The sequence below is a fragment of the Cherax quadricarinatus genome, chromosome 45 (assembly GCF_038502225.1).
Source record: "Cherax quadricarinatus isolate ZL_2023a chromosome 45, ASM3850222v1, whole genome shotgun sequence".
NCBI lineage: Eukaryota > Metazoa > Arthropoda > Malacostraca > Decapoda > Parastacidae > Cherax > Cherax quadricarinatus.
The window spans coordinates 22,440,644-22,460,077 of NC_091336.1; the positions used below are offsets into that span (position 1 = coordinate 22,440,644).

General features: G+C 40.4%; 1 protein-coding gene and 1 long non-coding RNA gene across 3 annotated transcripts in view; one reads left to right on the plus strand and one right to left on the minus strand.

Annotated features, from left to right (window-relative positions):
• Positions 1-19,434, plus strand: part of LOC138853991 (uncharacterized) — a 168,828-nt gene that overhangs the window by 2,542 nt on the left and 146,852 nt on the right. For both annotated transcript variants that reach the window (XR_011393169.1, XR_011393168.1), the window contains exon 2: positions 179-428. This is a non-coding gene — a long non-coding RNA (uncharacterized lncRNA). The remainder of the gene's footprint in view (positions 1-178; positions 429-19,434) is intronic.
• Positions 14,833-17,319, minus strand: LOC128694896 (four-domain proteases inhibitor). Its single transcript, XM_053785253.2, has 5 exons — positions 17,173-17,319; positions 16,684-16,817; positions 16,161-16,301; positions 15,438-15,645; positions 14,833-15,087 (listed from the first exon to the last, which is right to left on the minus strand). Exons 1-5 carry the CDS (start codon positions 17,219-17,221, stop codon positions 15,071-15,073), a joined length of 549 nt encoding a protein of 182 aa, XP_053641228.1. The 5' UTR covers positions 17,222-17,319; the 3' UTR covers positions 14,833-15,070.

Consider the following 19,434-nt stretch of genomic DNA (forward strand, 5'->3'; position numbering starts at 1 on the left):
GACGGTAGATCCTTAATTCGTTCGGTAAGATAAACTGATCAGTTGATAGTAATTACTGTATGAATTTACTTAAGTAATTCTTTGATTTTTGCCCAGTAAATTATTGGTTAAATAATTTCTTGGTATAATCCATTTACAGTTTATATTCTTGAAGGTGACAAGTGAATTGTTGTTGCAGGCGAGGTGGAGGCTGACCGCAGACCCTGTCGAGGTGGAGGCTGACCGCAGACCCTGTCGAGGTGGAGGCTGACCGCAGACCCTGTCGAGGTGGAGGCTGACCGCAGACCCTGTCGAGGTGGAGGCTGACCGCAGACCCTGTCGAGGTGGAGGCTGACCGCAGACCCTGTCGAGGTGGAGGCTGACCCTGGCAAGTCCACTATCTCAACCATAATAAAAGATGGAAAAACAAAATCCACAGTTATGATAAGGTAACTAAAGAATTTACTCATTGTTCTAAATATTTCCTAACTACTTTTTAAATCCATACCAAAATACTTTATGAAATAAAAGCTTTAGAGACACAGGTTAAGATCAAACTTTAAAAAAAAAACTATATCAATAAAAGCTTGCTCACCACCTGTCATGTCTTTACAACTGTCAGCATTACACCTTTTGTATCGAAAAATAGCCTACCTGAGCATTTGAAGCAGTATACAGTGTACTAAAATTTACACACTCCAACAGGTAAGCACAGTGCTGTAGCTCATCGCCGGGGAACTCTAATGAAAATATAAACAAAGGTAAGCCGGAGTAATCTGACAGCGGCATGATAAAACAAGCTGGTCGCTCAGTCGTTGGTTACCTTCGGTGTATTAGTAGTGAACTACTCTTGATCTAAGGATTAGGGTTATCCTCTCCTTGGGTCAAGCCTGATTACCTCCAGTTCTTCAGGTGTTGCAAAACTTTTACGGGTTGAGCGCAGATCTTGGGTGTAATCAGATGAGGTTTTCGATCGCGTGACCATATACCTCATCGTGTACAAGAGTTTAAGTGCATCTTCCTCAAAATCTTGAACCCCCTCAAGGGAGGTTTCTTGATGCTGGTCAGGGGGTTACCGATTCAAAGAATTGGACTCTTCCACCCTTCCTTCTATCGAACCTGAATTTTTCCCATTACCTAGGCGCAGTGTCACCTCATATGGGCATAGCTTTTTTTCTGGATTAAAATGAAAGTAAAATATAACTCCACCTACCGAAGAGGCTCAGGAGCTGGAGACTGTACATTTTTCCTGCGGAAAGACTAATGTAAATTCGTCAAACTTAATACTCGATAAAAAAATGTAAGTTACCATTATATCTTCGATTTTTTTTGTGTTGTAGCTATACTCGTTTTAAGTGTTGAACTTTAAAAAAAAAAACAAGAAAATTGCTCACATGGCTGCATCGGCGAATGTAGAATTGTTTGCCGCGGGGCGCTTTGACCCCCGAAGCATCTTTTACGCATCTTACACGCAGACTTAGGGCAGATTTAGACATATTATTGCGAGAATTAATTGACTGATCTTTAGACGATCCACAGTAGTTATTCTTCAATGTTTAATGGTCTACAGCAGTTGTCCCCAAACTTAAGTACGAAAGGGCCAATTTGAAGAGCCAAATTTAAAGGACAGCCGCATTTTGTAATTTTTATGGATATTATTTTGTAATTGTTCACACTGCAGTGTGGAACCTTCGTAAATGAGCTAGTAATTTAATGTGAGGGCCGCACGCATTTCCTAGAAGGGCCACATGCGGCCCTCGAGCCGCAAGATGATGGGGGGGGGGATCCCTGCTTCAGATAACACCATTTAAAAATTATGATGTTCATTAATATATAAAATGAAATTACTATCTAAAAAACATTGAGATAACTGCGCCAGAGTTAAAAAGTTCTTAAATTCAGAGGGTACAATGGTTATGCTTTACGTTGGAACTTTATGTAAAAAAAAAAAATTATGCAAATTGGAACCTACAGCGCTGGATGACCCTCGTGGGCGCTTAGTGTCCCGTAGCTCGATGCCTCACACACTGAGGTCCGCAAACCGAATCCCCAGTACGGCTGGAAAACATTAGGACGTGTTTTCTTAAGACACCTGTTGTCCATGTTCACCCATCAGTATAAAATGAGTACCTGGGTTTTAGTCGACTGGTGTGGGTTGCATCCTGTGACAAAACCGACCTAATTTGCCCGAAATGCTCTGTATAACAAGCGGCTTTCTATGTAGTAGTATGTCATTGATGTCAGCTAAGCCTGTATACCTTGTACATGTAGTAAGGTGAAAGGACACAAGTGCAACTAATGTGACATTTTATTGTGGCAACGTTTCGCTCTCCAGGAGGCTTATCAAGCCATCACAAACAATACATGGACACAGAGGGTATATAAAGGCTCAGAGTGAGGTGCAATACTAGTGAGGTACCATATCGATGTTCACTAGTGGTGGTGGTAGTAGTAGTAGTGACAAAAGTAATACAATATGGTAGAGCAATTAATTCGTACATGAGTAAAAGGATATAAAAGCTATTACTTGGGTAACATAAAAATAGGTTGGACAAATATAGACTGGAAAGAGGCAGCTTGTTTCAGTGTTCACTCTCTGTAATGTGCTTTGTGTAGTATAACAGGAGAGACTATGTGATGGCAGGGTTTACTGTTTTCAGGAGGATTCTTGCTAAGACTTCGGAGATGGTGAAGCTGCCGTTGTTTTGTTTAATTGTATTCGAAACGGCGATCAGTGCTGATTCGAGGCACTTGCGTCTGCGGAAATTAGTTTCTTTGATCACTAACTGGGCGTCTCTGAATTTCATGAGATGATTGGTGGAATTTCGGTGTTGTACACAGGCGTTGTTCAAGTTATCGTTTCTACATGCGTAAATGTGTTGATTGAGGCGGGTGTCGAGGTTTCTTGCTGTTTCACCTACGTAAATCTTGTCACAGCCTCCACAGGGTATAGTGTAAACTCCTGCATTGACTAGTTCGTGGTGCTTGGATTTTGTCCTGGTTAGATCCTTTATTGAAGTGCTAGAAGCGATGGCGACTCTGGTGTTAGCTTGTGAAAGTACTTTTGAGACGTTCAGTGCAACCTGGCTGTTGGGAAGAATTATAACTTTGTTGGGAGTGGTGTTGATGCGTGGAGAATTAATGCTCTGAAGAGCTCTTTTCTTGCAGTCTTTGATGAAAAAAGAAGGAAAATGTAACTCAGTGAATGTTTGGTGAATGTATGTACATTCCTCGTCAAGAAACTCAGGACTACAAATTCGGTATTATGCTCTTAGGAAAAACCCGATGATGCCTCTTTTGGTCTTGGTATCTTGACTGGAATAGAAGTGTGTGAGATCATTTTTATTGGTGGGTTTCCGATAAACTTTAAATCTTAGGTTGTTGTCTACTTTGTGAATGAGGACGTCGAGGAAAGGTAGCTTGTCATTGGACTCTTCTAGTGTAAACTGGATCGCCGGTTCAACTGCGTTGAGCCTTGCCTGAAGATTCCGTGCATCAAAACGTTTGGGAGTTATTACGAGGACGTCGTCCACGTAACGTAACCAAGTGACGCTTGAAGGGATGATGTTGGCGAAGTGTTCGGACTCTAGGTGTTCCATATATAAGTTGGCTAGGACGGCACTGATGGGGGACCCCATTCCCATGCCGTAGGTTTGTTTTAGAGCTTGTTATTGAAAGAAAAACAGTTGAAATTAACACGGTTCAATCAAGTCAACAAAATCTCCGAGAGGTAGAGGAAGATTAAGGTCCTGATTGACTTTACGTCGTAGAACCTCGATGGCTTTTTTGGTAGGTACTTTTGTGAAGAGGGAAGTCACATCCAAACTGCTTAGTTTCTTGTTACGGATGGAGAGGTTTCGGATGCGGTTGAGAAGGTCGCCTGAGTGTTTAAGATGAGCGGGGCTGATGGTCCCCAGAAGGCAGGAAAGATGTTTGGCAAGAACTCCGGCTAGTTTGTGTGGAGCACTGCCTATTCCTGACGTGATTGGGCTGAGAGGAATATTGTGTTTATGGGTCTTGGGTAAACCATACATGTGTGCTGGTTTAGGGTTGCTTGGTAACAAGTGCAGAAGTTTCTTCCCTTCTCTAGTGCGTTTGAGTATTTGTCTGATTTTGTATAGAAAATCTTTGGTGAGCGTCTCCCACTGTTGAGTGCTGATGGGTTCGTATGTAGATTGATCATTCAAAAGGTCCATCATTTTAGTGTTGTTGTCACTGGTGTTGAGTATGACGACTCCACCTCCTTTGTCGGCGGTGGTGACGATAATGTTGGGGTCGTTGGCGAGGTTCTTAAGGGCAGTGATGTATCGTCTAGGAAGATTAGAAGAAGGTTCACATAAAGCTGCAGTGAGAAGGCCCTGTATATAACCCTTCTGGAAGTTGCTGTTACTGTGTCTATGGTTCCTGGTAACTAGATTGAGTTGATAGTTAGGTTTGCGTATGTTGGTGGTAAATTTGAGTCCCAGACTCAGTGCTTGTTTCTCGTAGTCGGTTAAGGTGCGTGACAATAAGTTGTTTATCAGGGATTCGCGTCCCATTTTCTTCCATCGACTAATTTCCGCAGACGCAAGTGCCTCGAATCAGCACTGATCACTGTTTCGAATACAATTAAACAAAACAACGGCAGCTTCACCATCACCGAAGTCTTAGCAAGAATCCTCCTGAAAACAGTAAACCCTGCCATCACATAGTCTCTCCTGTTATACTACACAAAGCACATTACAGAGAGTGAGCACTGAAACAAGCTGCCTCTTTCCAGTCTATATTTGTCCAACCTATTTTTATGTTACCCAAGTAATAGCTTTTATATCCTTTTACTCATGTACGAATCAATTGCTCTACCATATTGTATTGCTTTTGTTACTACTACTACTACTACTACTACTACTACTAGTGAACATCGAAATGGTACCTCACTAGTATTGCACCTCACTCTGAGCCTTTATATACCCTCTGTGTCCATGTATTGTTTGTAAAGGCTTGATAAAGCTCCTGGAGAGCGAAACGTTGCCACAATAAAATGTCACATTAGTTGCACTTGTGTCCTTTTACTTTACATATTGTCAGTAATTCTACCAACTTTATTACTTGTAGTAAATAAAAATATAATGGTAGCTACAAAACCCAATGCAAATGGGGAATCTTTCAGAAGAGAAAAGAAATCTAATGTGAGAATTTAAAACCGATACAAGGAGACATGATCAGAGAAAACGTCAAACTGTTTAACAATCTCTGCAGACTTAAGCTTGTAAATATTCGTGTTGATATTAATATTGCTAGTGACACGCTAAACCCACACAAGTCACTTAGCGCAACGAGTGGTGTGGCTTCTGCAATATAAAATGACTTGACTATATATTTTTCAGAAAATGCGATACACCAGTATTGAGAAATTGAAGACGATCAGAACATGCCTTACGCAGTTATCGCGAGGTAACCAATAATTCCTAATTTTGAATTAAATTGTAAAATTGGGAAAATTACAGCTGCGTAGATTTAAATTTTTTTTAAACCTTTCTCCTGAACAGATGCCTCACCGTGGTAATTTTCAAGCTCATTTCAAGAGGCATTCTGAAAGATATTTCATGGAACCAATATCATATATGGTTATAAAACTGTCAGATTAGCGTTTGTACGCTCCACTGAGTCAGTTTGAAGCCGATCAGAAGAGGCATTCTCGAGGTACAGCCCAGAAACCATAGATACAAGTTTTAGTGTAGCGTTTCGAAGCATAAATGTGTGTTGTGCAGCGTGTTTATCCTGCTAGTGTTCTAGTATTAATCATGTATCACTAGACCTTGTGCGGTGGGTGTTGTAGTGTAGTGTTATCCTGCTAGTGTTAACCATGTATCACTAGACCTTGTGCGGTGGGTGTTGTAGTGCAGTGTTATCCTGCTAGTGTTAATCATGTATCACTACACCTTGTGCGGTGGGTGTTGTAGTGCAGTGTTATCCTGCTAGTGTTAACCATGTATCACTACACCTTGTGCGGTGGGTGTTGTAGTGCAGTGTTATCCTGCTAGTGTTAACCATGTATCACTGGACCTTGTGCGGTGGGTGTTGTATTGCAGTGTTATCCTGCTAGTGTTAACCATGTATCACTACACCTTGTGCGGTGGGTGTTGTAGTGCAGTGTTATCCTGCTAGTGTTAACCATGTATCACTAGACCTTGTGCGGTGGGTGTTGTAGTGCAGTGTTATCCTGCTAGTGTTAACCATGTATCACTAGACCTTGTGCGGTGGGTGTTGTATTGCAGTGTTATCCTGCTAGTGTTAACCATGTATCACTGGACCTTGTGCGGTGGGTGTTGTATTGCAGTGTTATCCTGCTAGTGTTAACCATGTATCACTGGACCTTGTGCGGTGGGTGTTGTATTGCAGTGTTATCCTGCTAGTGTTAACCATGTATCACTACTACTACGGTTATTGTTGTGGTGCAGCGTGTTAATCCTGCTGGTCCTTAGCATGTACTGTGCATCCATCGTCCTGACTGCCTCGAAGATGAATCTTCCTGTGGACAGCCTCCAGCACATCCTGCAGCAGAGGCTGGACCCCGGGGAGCCAAACCTGGGAGGGTACACAGCCCAGACTGGTAATGGCTTAAGTTGAACAACAACATGCACCTTGTAGGAGAGTGCTTGCCAAGCTCGAGGTGTGTTGTGTGTTTGGTTTGATCCTCGTGAACTGTATGAACGTTGTGGGTCTGTTTTGTATGTCCGACTGCACTATTATCCTACGTGATGTGAAGAATTATACACTAAGCTCCGTCCATTTAGCTCACTAAGCTCAGCGTGTGAACATACTAAGAGCTGTTATCCTATCTCGGCTCATTTACAGTCTGAGCTCCCCTCAAGGAAGGTTCCTTGATGCTGGTGAGGGGCTCTTGATCTAGGGAACTGGATCTGTGCTCCAGTTCCCTGAGTTAAACCTGAATACCTTCCATCCCTCCCCCAAGCACTGTATAATCCTATGGGTTTAGTGCTTCCCCCTTGATTATAATAATAATACAGTCTGAGCTCGGTTTATTTACCAGTTAGGAGTTATTATACTACCTTAACTCTTTATACTGTCACCCTCAAGGATGTGACCCGCAGCAGTCCGCTGACATCCAGATACCTATTTACTGCTATGTAAACAAGGGCTACCATTGCAAAGAATCTGCTTCACATCTCGACTCACCATGACTGAACCCTGGTTCTTAGGTTATAAACTAAGAACTTCTTTCTGCATTGTGGCTAAAAGGCATACCCAGTTAACGTTGGTGTTTGTTTTTTTCAAGGTGTTTCTCTGTAACTGGAAGCAGCCTGACAGATTAGAGAACCGAGACGGAGGCTCGAGCCTCTACAACTCCGTGTGCTGAAAGATTCTCTCAAAAATTAGTCAAATGTTCTGTTTGAAATCGGTATAATATTGCATGCAATATAACAAAAATTCACTTAATATAATGTAATGATCGCTGTTACCTAATTTTTCACGCACCTCACACGCAAAAATGCATTGCTGTTCGTGATAAAGTTCCAAAATATTTTCGTCACGTATTGGAGCCGTAACGAACTGATAGAGGAAACGATTCCCTTTTATGCTTATTAGTCTATTTCTTTTACTGATAGACTGTTCCAATTAATACCGGGGGTTACTGAAGCATCCCATTATTATTGCATCGTTATTATTAATATGGAGAGTTGAGTGAGTGGGAGAGTGAAAGAGGGGAGGGGGATGGGAGGGGAGATGAGACAGACAACTCAGGGTAGCGTGAGAACTAGCAAGATGTTTAACAAAAGTGAGCTGGGGTCTGTAATGGTACACAACACTACACTTGAAAACACCTTATCATAACAATGACACACCGCCCCCCAGCAGATTGGTTGCCACGCGCACACCCCTAAATTCATTGGTCTCTCTCTCTCTCTCTCTCTCTCTCTCTCTCTCTCTCTCTCTCTCTCTCTCTCTCTCTCTCTCTCCCCCTCATCATGTCATACGACATCTAAAATAAATTATTTCTTCGTAAATCAGTTTCTAATTTTCATTTTGCTACATGTTTTTCGCTTGTATCTGTTTTAGTTATTTTTTCTAAGGTGCTGACACCATGCCACAGTCGCAGATTCAGCTTTCGGAATGAGAATTAGATCAGCCATTTGGCTTGAATGAAGGAAAAGTTCTTATTATATTAATGTTGATGCAATACAATCGCAAACAGGCGATCTTAACAAGGCAGAACAAGTCACATGGAGATGAAACTCTAGAGCTCTAGATCTTTTACACTCTCGTGTGTCGTCAGGAGCTATGCAAGGCAAAAGGTATGAGTGGCAACGCGGTAAAGGGGCTTTTAATTCGAGGATTTGGATATCTTCTCTTCTTTGGACTGAATTTAAATACCCCCCTCCTGTCCCCATCCTTTCCTCTCCTTTTTACCTAAGTAATGTGAATATTTTCCCATTAGTTAAATCCAGCCCCAGGACAGAGCGGGGGGTGGGAAGTTGGTAGTTCTCAGGGTTTTCTTTGGCAGTTTTCATCGCTTTCGGGTGGACATCTGGCAAGGCGTCTGGTGGCAGTACTGACGGATGCCTAAGGATCCAGCAGTGCCGACTGAAAGTGTTTGATTCCTGGCGATGTTATCAGTTTCCCCACTGCCTATAGTAACTAAAGGATAATTTTGTCAAAACAGGTGGTATTGCTTAGCCTTACTCAGTCACTTCTGGAGGTGCCATCCTAGTTTTGTGCACCAAGTAGGAAACGAAATGGTTTCCAGGGAACAACAGTATTATTTATCACAGGAAAGGTGACCATGGTCTAGGGTTGGTGATTTATTTCCTTTCATTTTAAGCGCTGCTAATCCCCGACTCCCACCGCCCCCCTCCTTTACTCCATCCCATATATTACTTGGTGATAACTGACACATTGGTCTCTCCTCCTGGATCACAAGTGACTGTGGTATGCATTACTGATGCCTGCATGACCAGGGACATTTCTCAGAGCAGGAATTCCTTTCGGGCAATAGTTTTGTTGCCCAAACTCAGTCCGAGCGTACTGGCAGCTAAGGAATCTCGATCACCTCAACAGCGGCAATTCTAGCGAGCATTCTGGCCACCCAGGAAAAAAATATGTAATGTCCAGGCTGAAGAACTCCTCATAATAATTTCCCTGCAACCAGCCTCCTACGTGTCTTTATTGCTGTGTTGAACACTCTGCATTTTCTTATTAGTAAACCGTTGTTCTTAGAGAACGTAAAATACTCAGTTCAGTGGAAAAAGAGACGGTCAGTCATATAATATCGCATTAACCTAGCATCGTCCCAAAGGTAAAATGACGTGCATATCCTCTTAAAAAGCCACCTTACACCCACATGCCAAAGAGAAATCCCAAGCACAGGGACTTCAGTCAGTGTTGAACACTTATGAAGTATTCACCTCTGATGTTCCTACCTATTCGCCCTTCATGTTCACTACTCGGCCAATGATCTTCAGTTGTTCCTTCGAAATTTCCACCAAAACCTCGCTCATAAAACCAGTTTCCAAAACTATCAACCAACTTAATGTCGCTTCAGCCTTTCCTTTAACAGTTTACCTCAACCATAAACGCCTATATGTGTGACAGTTACAGAAATACATTCACCCCACATGCTTCACTACTCCATCTGTTCCCACACAGATCCCTTCACCTTAAAAGATATCTCACTAGCTCTATCTCGGCGGTTGCCGATGATTCACCCGTCTCCGCCCCACATTTCTCTTCCATCTCTTGCATCACATTGTTATACTACTATGGCTACAAAAAAGATTGTGGTTATATCGGCACTCAGAAAAAGCCCAAATGAACCTCGTCAAAATCAAATTTAAACGTAAGATCGTCATCGAAATCGAAAATAACAATACATTACCGCCAGATTTTCGTCCCTCAATACCCCCATTACAAACAACTCGCTCATCTTACTGCTAACATTGCACCCTGACCTTTACCTACCACCAGCTCTAATAATGTCGATATTACAGTGGAATATCACCGCAGTTTGCGTTTTTCAATGACTGCATTTATTCCATCCTTTCTTCAATTCAGGCCAAGTGGGAATCCACCACATTGGACTTTAGTCTGATATTAACGAACCTCGCAAAGCTCTCGTAAACTCGTATCGATAATTCCAATTGCTAATCAGCAACACACAAACCTGATGACATCCTTGCCCATATGATTCAACACTTATACCTACAGCACTGGTCTTCATATTTCTTTTCGATAGCACTTGCAGTAGTACTACCTTTTCGAAAGGCGGGGACCTCGAGCCAAGACACTTCTCGCTATAGTGTAGATGTGTTGCTCTTAGCAACACTGTATGAAAGACGCTGGAGTGCTTGGCTATCATACTTCTTGGAAGGCACCTAGAAACCCAGACTCTTTCCTCATTCAGTTTGGTGATAGTCTCTCTCCACCATCGACCCTAAATCAGCTCGAGTAAATAAGTTTTTCATATGTAATGCATTTCTTTGTTCTGCTCGCCAATAACTCGCCTCTGTTTTTCCTTCAGAAATATTGTCAATTTTATATGATGACTTTCAACTCGTAACGATCTTTTTCTAATACGCTATTGATCACGCTTTCAATTAGGCCGCCTTACAGGGTTTAATGTTTTTTTTTCTAATGCGAACTCGATATCTCTCAGTCCATTATTATCTCTAATCCAGATCTATACCTATATAACAACTATATCCCTGAACGAGATACGGTTAAATTTCTCAGCCTTTTCTTTGACGACCGAATGTCGTGGAAGTTCCGCATAACCTCCCAAAAAGCTGCCTGTCATAGTCTGCTGAACCTGCTTACAACTTTAGGCCATTTTTCTTGGGAAACTGATAGGCAAATCCTTCTTCGCCTGCATTCAGCCCTAATCATATCTAAATTGCTCAACGAAGACAGGCTATATTCCTTAGCCTCCCTTGCTACTCTTTCTAAACTTGATCCCATTCATCTTCAATGTATTTTGTATGTTTTGAGGAGTTTCAATCTTCCACAGTCAAGAGCCTGTATACAGAGGCAAATGTCCATTAACAAGAGACACGATGACCATTGTTTTCCCTCTTTCGGCCTCTTCCATGACCCTCACTATCCTTCCACGTACAGTACAGTAAGATACATTAGAAAGACTAATTCATTTAATCGTCGTCCACCCCTTTATTACGTCGCTTTAATCTCCGTATTTGCTTTCTAGTAACATCTCTTAATTTACCTCCCTTTTACATTCACCCATTACGTAATCCCCGAATGTAATGTGCGAGGGGGAGGTCGAGAACATCATATTTGTAGTCATGTGGAAGATTTTAAAGAAAAAATTGGTGATTGTGTCTGGTTCCCACCGCTCTTGAGGTTTGCTCAAGTTAGATGTAGACGATATATCCAAAAAGATTCAAGGATTTTTCCCTTTCATTTTGTGTGAGAGGATACTGACTTAGTTGTTGCGGTTGAGAAGTTAATGTTTTTTTTTAAACAATAGTCTTGTTTGACCGTAATAAAACGAGCATTATTGTTCAATTATTTACATTAGAAGATTCCTGCGAGGTTGTCCTGTGTAAACGTGTGTGCAATCTTAGCATGGTATTTCATACCTTCTGGATGTGTCGTTGATAAAAAATCTCTTGCTAAACGATTGAAAAGGCATGTCTTAATTTTGTGTTGGTAGGAAGAAACATTTTGAAGCATTTTATTTCAGTTAGTGGAATGATATTTGCTTTATACTAATACCTTTGCATAAGAACACTTACTCAGTGACGTACTAGAGTGCCAATGACAAGCCCCTCACAACCCTGGCCAGCCTCGCATCACTCCCCTCTTTAGTATCATTACCAAAATGAGACATCCTGAGACAGAGGGGTTATCATTGCTGTTTAAAAGCATATTATGCATTACCAAAATGAGACATCCTGAGACAGAGGGGTTATCATTGCTGTTTAAAAGCATATTATAACACACACACACACACACACACACACACACACACACACACACACACACACTCTGATTCGTTTAAGACTCTGTATACCATTTATGTCAGGCCCATACTGGAGTATGCAGCACCAGTTTGGAATCCACACCTAGTCAAGCACGTCAAGAAATTAGAGAAAGTGCAAAGGTTTGCAACAAGACTAGTCCCAGAGCTACGGGGATTGTCCTACGAAGAAAGGTTGAGGGAAATCGGCCTGACGACACTGGAGGACAGGAGGGTCAGGGGAGACATGATAACGACATATAAAATACTGCGCGGAATTGACAAGGTGGACAAAGACGGGATGTTCCAGAGAAGGGACACAGACACAAGAGGTCACAATTGGAAGTTGAAGACTCAGATGAATCAAAGGGATGTTAGGAAGTATTTCTTCAGTCATAGAGTAGTCAGGCCGTGGAATAGCCTAGAAAGTGACGTAGTGGAGGCGGGAACCATACATAGTTTTAAGGCGAGGTATGATAGAGCTCATGGAGCAGGGAGAGAGAGGACCTAGTAGCAATCAGCGAAGAGGCGGGGCCAGGAGCTGTGACTCGACCCCTGCAACCACAAATAGGTGAGTACACACACACATTATCTCTACGTCCACAGCAGGACTCGAACCTGCAAACTCTGTATCAGAGTACGCAATACTGAGTGCTACGAACTGTGCGGAGTACACGGTATCAAAGTACGCTGTATCAGAGCACGCAGCACTCTGTACGCAGCACAGAGTACTACGTACTCTGTAAGTAGCACATAGTATTACGTACTGTGTTGCGTACTCTGATAGTCTGCAGATTCAAGGCCTGCTTTAGACATAGATAATGTTTGCAAATAAATTCACCTGTTTGCAAATTGTTAAGCATGTATATGTCGTGCCGAATAGTTAACACTTGCGATTCTGGCTTAAATAGCAACGCTCTTCTTGCCGAATAAGGCAAGCGAAAATTTGTGTATGCAATAATTTCGCAAAAATTCTGAATAACGAAAAAAAAAATGATTTCAGTGTTTATTAAATTATTGTAAACTTGTATGAAATATATTTAGTTAGATTAGGCTAAATTAAATTGCGCCTTTATAATAAGGTTGGGTAAGTTTCCTAAGGTTCTTTTGGCACAAAATCATTAATTTTCATATTAACATAAATGAAAAGATATATGAACTTACAAGTGCTTTCGTGATTTCTCACATTATCAAGAAAATTAAAAATAATAGAACAGCAGACGGCATATCAAGGAGAGATTACACTTCGAGGTCAACATTACCACCTCGCCTTTTTATTTATGATGATGCTGGTGAGATGCTCAAGAACCTGTCAAACGTAGCTTATATTCTAAAATTTTAATTTTAAATGACTAATTTGAATAATCCTAAAGCAATATTTACATTAAATTCACTTGTGGCTTAGCGCTTCTTTTTGATTATAATAATAATACATTAAATTCAAAAGTTTTTTTACGAAGCTTGATTCTATGTCTCAACCTTGACCTTGCTTAAAAAAAAACTTTCTCTGCCTTTTGAAAATCAATTAAATGGTTAAAAATCTCTCGCATGAATAAACACAGCATTAGAATCTTGTCCAATACTAATGCTATATTTATGCTGCTGTAGCTGCATAATCCTACAGGTTTAGCGCTCCCCATGTTTATAATAATATGCTGTTGTAATGTTAGTTTAAGGCTTTTTCCAGTTTAACCGTAATAAACTTTGACATTGTTTTACAAAACGCAGCGTTTAGCATTTTTGACCCCTCAAGGAAGGTTCCTTGATGTTGGTGAGGGGCTCTTGATTTAGGGAATTGAATCTGTGCTCCAGTTCCCCGAATTAAGCCTGAATGCCTTCCACATCCCCCCCCCAGGCGCTGTATAATCCTCCGGGTTTAGCGCTTCCCCTTGATTATAATAATAATAATAATTAGCATTTTTTACTTTTTTTTTTTTTTTTTTTTTTTTTTTTTTTTTTTTTTTTTACTGTATCATGATTTTGAAATACAACTTTGATTTTAAAATTCTTTAGAGAGGGTAAATGCCCCATAGGCGCCAAGATTTAAATGGTCCAAACGCGCCGAGGTTTAAATGTTCCACGTGCCCCGAGGTGCCCCAGAGGCTGGGTAGGTCGCAGCTGGTTGCGGTGATAAGGCCAAGAGGGGCATTTGTTCATGTAGTATTTGTGTGGGATTTTGTTTGCGTACTGGTTTTAGCTACACCATTTTGCTTATGTTTGTTGTTGCTAGTGTTAGTGGAGTTTTCTAGGGTTATTGTTAATAGTTTATCTGTGGTTATTATAAAACTGTAGTGAAGGGAAGGCGGGGTAGGGGTCGGCCTAGGAAGGGTTTGAGGGAGGGGATAAAGGAGGTTTTGTGTGCGAGGGGCTTGGACTTCCAGCAAGTATGAGTGGGCGTTTTTGATAGTGAATGGAGACAAATTTTTTTTTATTACTTGACGTGCTGTTGGAGTGTGAGCAAAGTAACATTTATGAAGGGGTTCAGGGAAACCGGCAGGCCGGACTTGAGTCCTGGAGATGGGAAGTACAGTGCCTGCACTCTGAAGGAGGGGTGTTAATGTTGCAGTTTTATAACTGTAGTGTAAAGCACCCTTCTGGCAAGACAGTGATGGAGTGAATGATGGTGAAAGTTTTTCTTTTTCGGGCCACCCTGCCTTGGTGGGAATCGGCCAGTGTGATAATAAAAATATTTTGCTTATCGATACTGAGGTTACTCTCGTGTATATTAATAATGAAAAGTAAATCTTCATTGTATTTGCATTTTCTAATATTTTGAACGAGTTTATTATAATGATTAACATATTTTCTTTATCCAATTATTTTCTTGTTTTATTGATGTATTAATATTCTTAATTCGGAACTTAGAAACACAAAATACAAAAAAATCAGAAGTTTATTCACTCAGTACAGAAAATAAAAATCCTTAGGAAAAATAAGAGAAAATAGAAGAAGGGGTTGACTACAAAAATAGGTATGAAGCTACTGGAGGTTGAGCAGTTCCTTGTAGATGGGGAGACTGGTAATTTCCGTGTACGTGTGCAGGTCGTGTAGAAGGTGTGACAACCATTGTGACTGCCTCGTTGACTGAATGCGACTCATGAGGTATAGCATGACTCGTTACTCCTCACACGGACCTACAAAGAAAAATGGAAAATCGTAATATCATATAATTATAGACAGCATAAAATAATCGTTTGGTATGTCATAACTATGTATTGAGAACAAAACTTTTTATTAAAGGCCAATTATTATCAGATTACGATTATTTGCTTTTATTATTTTTATCATGGCGAAGTGCTAAAACCGTATGGATCATCCTACGTCTGTAGTATGAGACGTAATCAGGTGTGATCCTAGAAAGTATAAGACGGCTCCGCTCATAGTAACTGGAGCTACCTTAATCCCTGGATAAAAAGCCCCTCACAAGCAACGAAAAACAGATGAAAATCTGACCTAGTTGGCTTAACAGCAAAACTAGACTTACCCAGATGATCGATAACGTAGACAATGTTCTCGCCGTTAGCTTGTGCCTGTATCTCTGCCTGGCAGAGCTCACAGACGTTGTTGTAGGTGCTGCCAGAGATCTCACACACGGGGCTATAAGAGTGAGTGCTACAGTCCTCCTCCAGTACTGAGGACTCGCAGTGTGGCACTATGTTATGAATGTATGGCAGGCACTCTCCTGGGTATGCCTGTGGGAGGGAAGAGATTCTAGTACCAGTCTTAGTTATACCAGAACAATATTTCCACAAATTTTGGGTAAAAAGCCTGAAGTTGTTGATTTTATTAGTTTTCAAATTTTAATAAATTAATCTCGTTGTATTACTTTATTGTATTTCTAGCTCACGATCTGGCAAGAAAAGAAAAATCCTCCAAAGCAATATGGTTTTTCACTTTGGTTGAACACCATCTGCAAAGCAACTCACTAAAATATTAAAGTTATCATTTCGCAATGGTTTTTTTTTCAGTCTGCTGGGCGCCTCCCCGTTTTCTGTTCACGGTCCAAAGATTTTATTTTTCGCTTTTATGCATTAATGCATTTATTAGTTTTGTGGCATGTTACAGATGAATATTTTTTTTTAGCTAATAATACAGGGCGCTTCAAAGAGATGAACCCAATTTTATAATACAACTAATCCACAACTAATCCTAATTTAAACTTGCAAACGTATCTCACAGACGTACATGAGCTGCATAATATACTTACCTCACTGATGTCTGCATCAGATAAACAGTCGGCTACCTGCAACTCGCACAGGTTGGCATAGGTAACGTTGTCAGTGCCACACACAGGCATCCACACAAAATCACACACATCATCGCAGTTCTTACACTCTCCAATGTATGCCTGCGGGGGAACATAACATGAAGAACCACCGCAGTAGGCCTACTGGCTCATGCTAGGAATAAAAGAAACTTAGAGAGGAATATAAGAGTGTGGTGAGAGGTGTGGGAGGAAAGAAATGGTTTATGAAAGAGCCCATAAGCCCATAGTAGTAGAGGGAAGGTGATATACCAGAGTACCACTAATTATACCTGACTCAGGAAGGTATACGAGGTTCGCTACATCAAAGATACATTTGCAACAGCAATAAATATTCATGATTTGATAAACTTAGCCCAGTTACCTACTAACCCTAAGAATGCACTAGGTATACTAAACTCGGAAATTTACTCACCACAGCAATGTTCTTATCATAGTAATGTACACACCACAGCATTATACTCACCACACCAATGTCTTCGTCACTTTCGCAGTCGGCAAACTCTAAGGTACAGTTGTTTGAGTATGTGATGCCATCTGTACCGCATACTGGATTGTATTCATCCGTACAGACCGGGTTACAGTCATCCTGGCCGCTGGCTGAAGGTGAGAGCGAGGAACAGTACAGTAGTGTGGTGTGTGTTACAGAGAGATGAAAAAAGTAAGACCAGATAGTATAGTACATGGGTTTTAATAGAATGTTCAACAGAATAATGCTATTAAAAGAAGGTAACTTGGCAGACAGATGGAAGATGGCACACATTGTACCAGTATTCATAAAAATGTGACAGGACAGTTCCTACAAACTATAGGCCTATTGGGTTTGCTGCTCACTTATACCGTTTACTATTCTTCAAATCATAGCTTACGTTTAGCCTACTTTTCTTTCCTCATTTTGTCTTGGCTAGTTTGTTTCCAAACATTGTATTCTGGAATTAATGTGTCTGTCACATACCTAGAAAGGCGGCCAGGGATAGAAGCAGGAATCTGATTAAGATCTTCATGACTACAGTCTAAATGCTGCCTTCACCTGCTTATATATCAAGCTCTTATCTCTCTGTTAGTGCGTGGGACGTCTGTGAGTGCACATTCACGAAGTGCGTTTCTCTCGCGCACAGAAGACGGAGGTCTTGCGCTGAATGACTTTCACGGGTTTAACGCTGAACATTAATTATTATATTTGTGCTTGTGTGCTAACGTGTACATGTTCGCTTTAAGAAGAAAAATATTTAGATTTATTCACTGTAATAATTATTGACGAAGCAAGATATTTCCTTAGTAATTCGTCTTTGCTTTTTCCTCCTCCTCCTTTATCCACTTTCAGCTATGTAGCTCGGGGAAAAGGAATATATGTTTGTTAATATATGTAATTTAATATATTGAGTCCATATCGTTTCTACTTGCTTTAAAATTAAAATTTCTCGTTTATTTAAAATTTTCAAAAAAAAATTTTGCAGTTTTTTTCAAAAATTTTTGTCAAGGCTTCTGTTTTTCTTTCTCGCAGCTTGATAGTCTTTTCCATTTCAAAAGAACGTTCCGTTCCAAACAGTGCCATTACAAAGCTGATAATGGTCCAGAATGGACCGAAAGGACATGTCATTGTTTAGTACTACAAATATCAGTTCATGATTAAAGAATATTTCAATAACTTTTTCCGTATTATCTTACTATCTTTCATTTCCTACACAGGGTGAAAGACTTACCATGACGTATTACGTAGATTAAGTACTAAAATTTAATTATTTTTCGTTTAGAATGAAAACATATTTTGAAAACACGTCTTTGATAAGCACCATATTACACTTTCTGCCCAACAGATCCATAAAACTGTGAAACAGAAATGAGTTTTTTGGTTTATAACTTTCACATGTTTACCAACAATAGACCCTGCTTTAAAATTCTCACAGCTATTGTGCTCAAAGTGACTTCAACTCTGTTGGAAAGTCGTCTTTTAAACTGCCGTGGAACCCATTTAAAAGTGTCGTAACTACTGAAGCCTTGTTGCGGCAGTAAAATAATTTCTGGGTTTTAATGGCACATCTAGATTCTCACCAACTTCGTAACTCTAGCTTTTGTCCCTCCCTTTACTTATGATATAGTTCACAAGTGCTGGAAAGTGTTAGAATTGTAAAATATTGTTTAAGTTAAACACTTAGTGCTTGTCTATTGTCTGTCAGAAATTTGATTGATATTTCTTATTTGAAAATGTCGTTTTAAAGTTATATATTACTGACAATTGCAGTTGAAGAATCTAAACTTGTACTTTATAATAAATATCTGTAATATTTGTAATTGTTTGCCTACTAATTGCGGTAAATGCTAATTTAACAGAATTTATTATGTTCTCTGTTCTCGGAACATGTTACACATGTTCTCTGAAGCTATGTGTGGCATTTGTCTCCACTTCAGAATTTTTCTTATAACTTTCTTCTGGTTCATCTGTATCTTTTGTTTCCACATGTCATCTTTCATCGTATTCTTGTAACGAAATTTCTCAGTTTAGTTTCTGACTCAATTCAGTGTTTCATACTGTTTCTCTGACTCCTTATTTTCTACATACTCTGTTGCTTAACATTTGTTTCTCTCGATTCACGAATGAACTAAAGACTCGGCATTTTCCATGTTCTTCGTCGTATTCGATGTGAATCAGCTGCCGCTCTGAATTTGGACGTCTGTATTTTCTTACCTACCACTTCACTTTCCCATTATACTTCCGAAAATTCTTCAGTCCATCGTGGTCCTTTTATACTCAGGTTTATTGTGTGCATCTCCCTGCATTTCTCTATTCAGTCTTGCAGTCTTTTTCTCGGTCTTGTTTCCATTACATGTTGGCTCGTGCACTTCGACATTGCCATCCCTGAGGTTTACTCTCCACGTTTCCAGGTCAATGTGAGTCTTCTAAACGCAGTTATTTGAAGTTATTAGTTTTGCTTTCTGCCTGTATGCTCTTTTTGCTTATTTTTCCTCTCCCATATGTATCTCTACAGGTTATTTTGATTATATTTCTCCTCTGGCCTCCTAGTGTTTGGTGTAACATTATGCACTACTGCCATTGCTGCCTTTTGTATTTTTGTAAACCATTTTCCCCCTGTCTAGTCATTAAAATCTTAAGTTTCCTCTTATTACATTCAAGGGTTCAATCCACGAAAGGTAAGGTCGGGTTCAATTCCTTGTATCAAGAGACCACAATCTACATCCAGGACGGCTCTAGCATCCA

What these genes read in the sequence shown, in the direction of transcription:
- LOC128694896 (XM_053785253.2), bottom strand. Translation starts at nt 17,221, where the DNA reads ATGAAGATCTTAATCAGATTCCTGCTTCTATCCCTGGCCGCCTTTCTA. An exon ending in ATCCCTGGCCGCCTTTCTAG is followed by an intron (nt 16,818 to 17,172) that starts GTATGTGACAGA and finishes TCTCACCTTCAG; the next exon opens with CCAGCGGCCAGGATGACTGT. An exon ending in GTGACGAAGACATTGGTGTG is followed by an intron (nt 16,302 to 16,683) that starts GTGAGTATAATG and finishes GTTCCCCCGCAG; the next exon opens with GCATACATTGGAGAGTGTAA.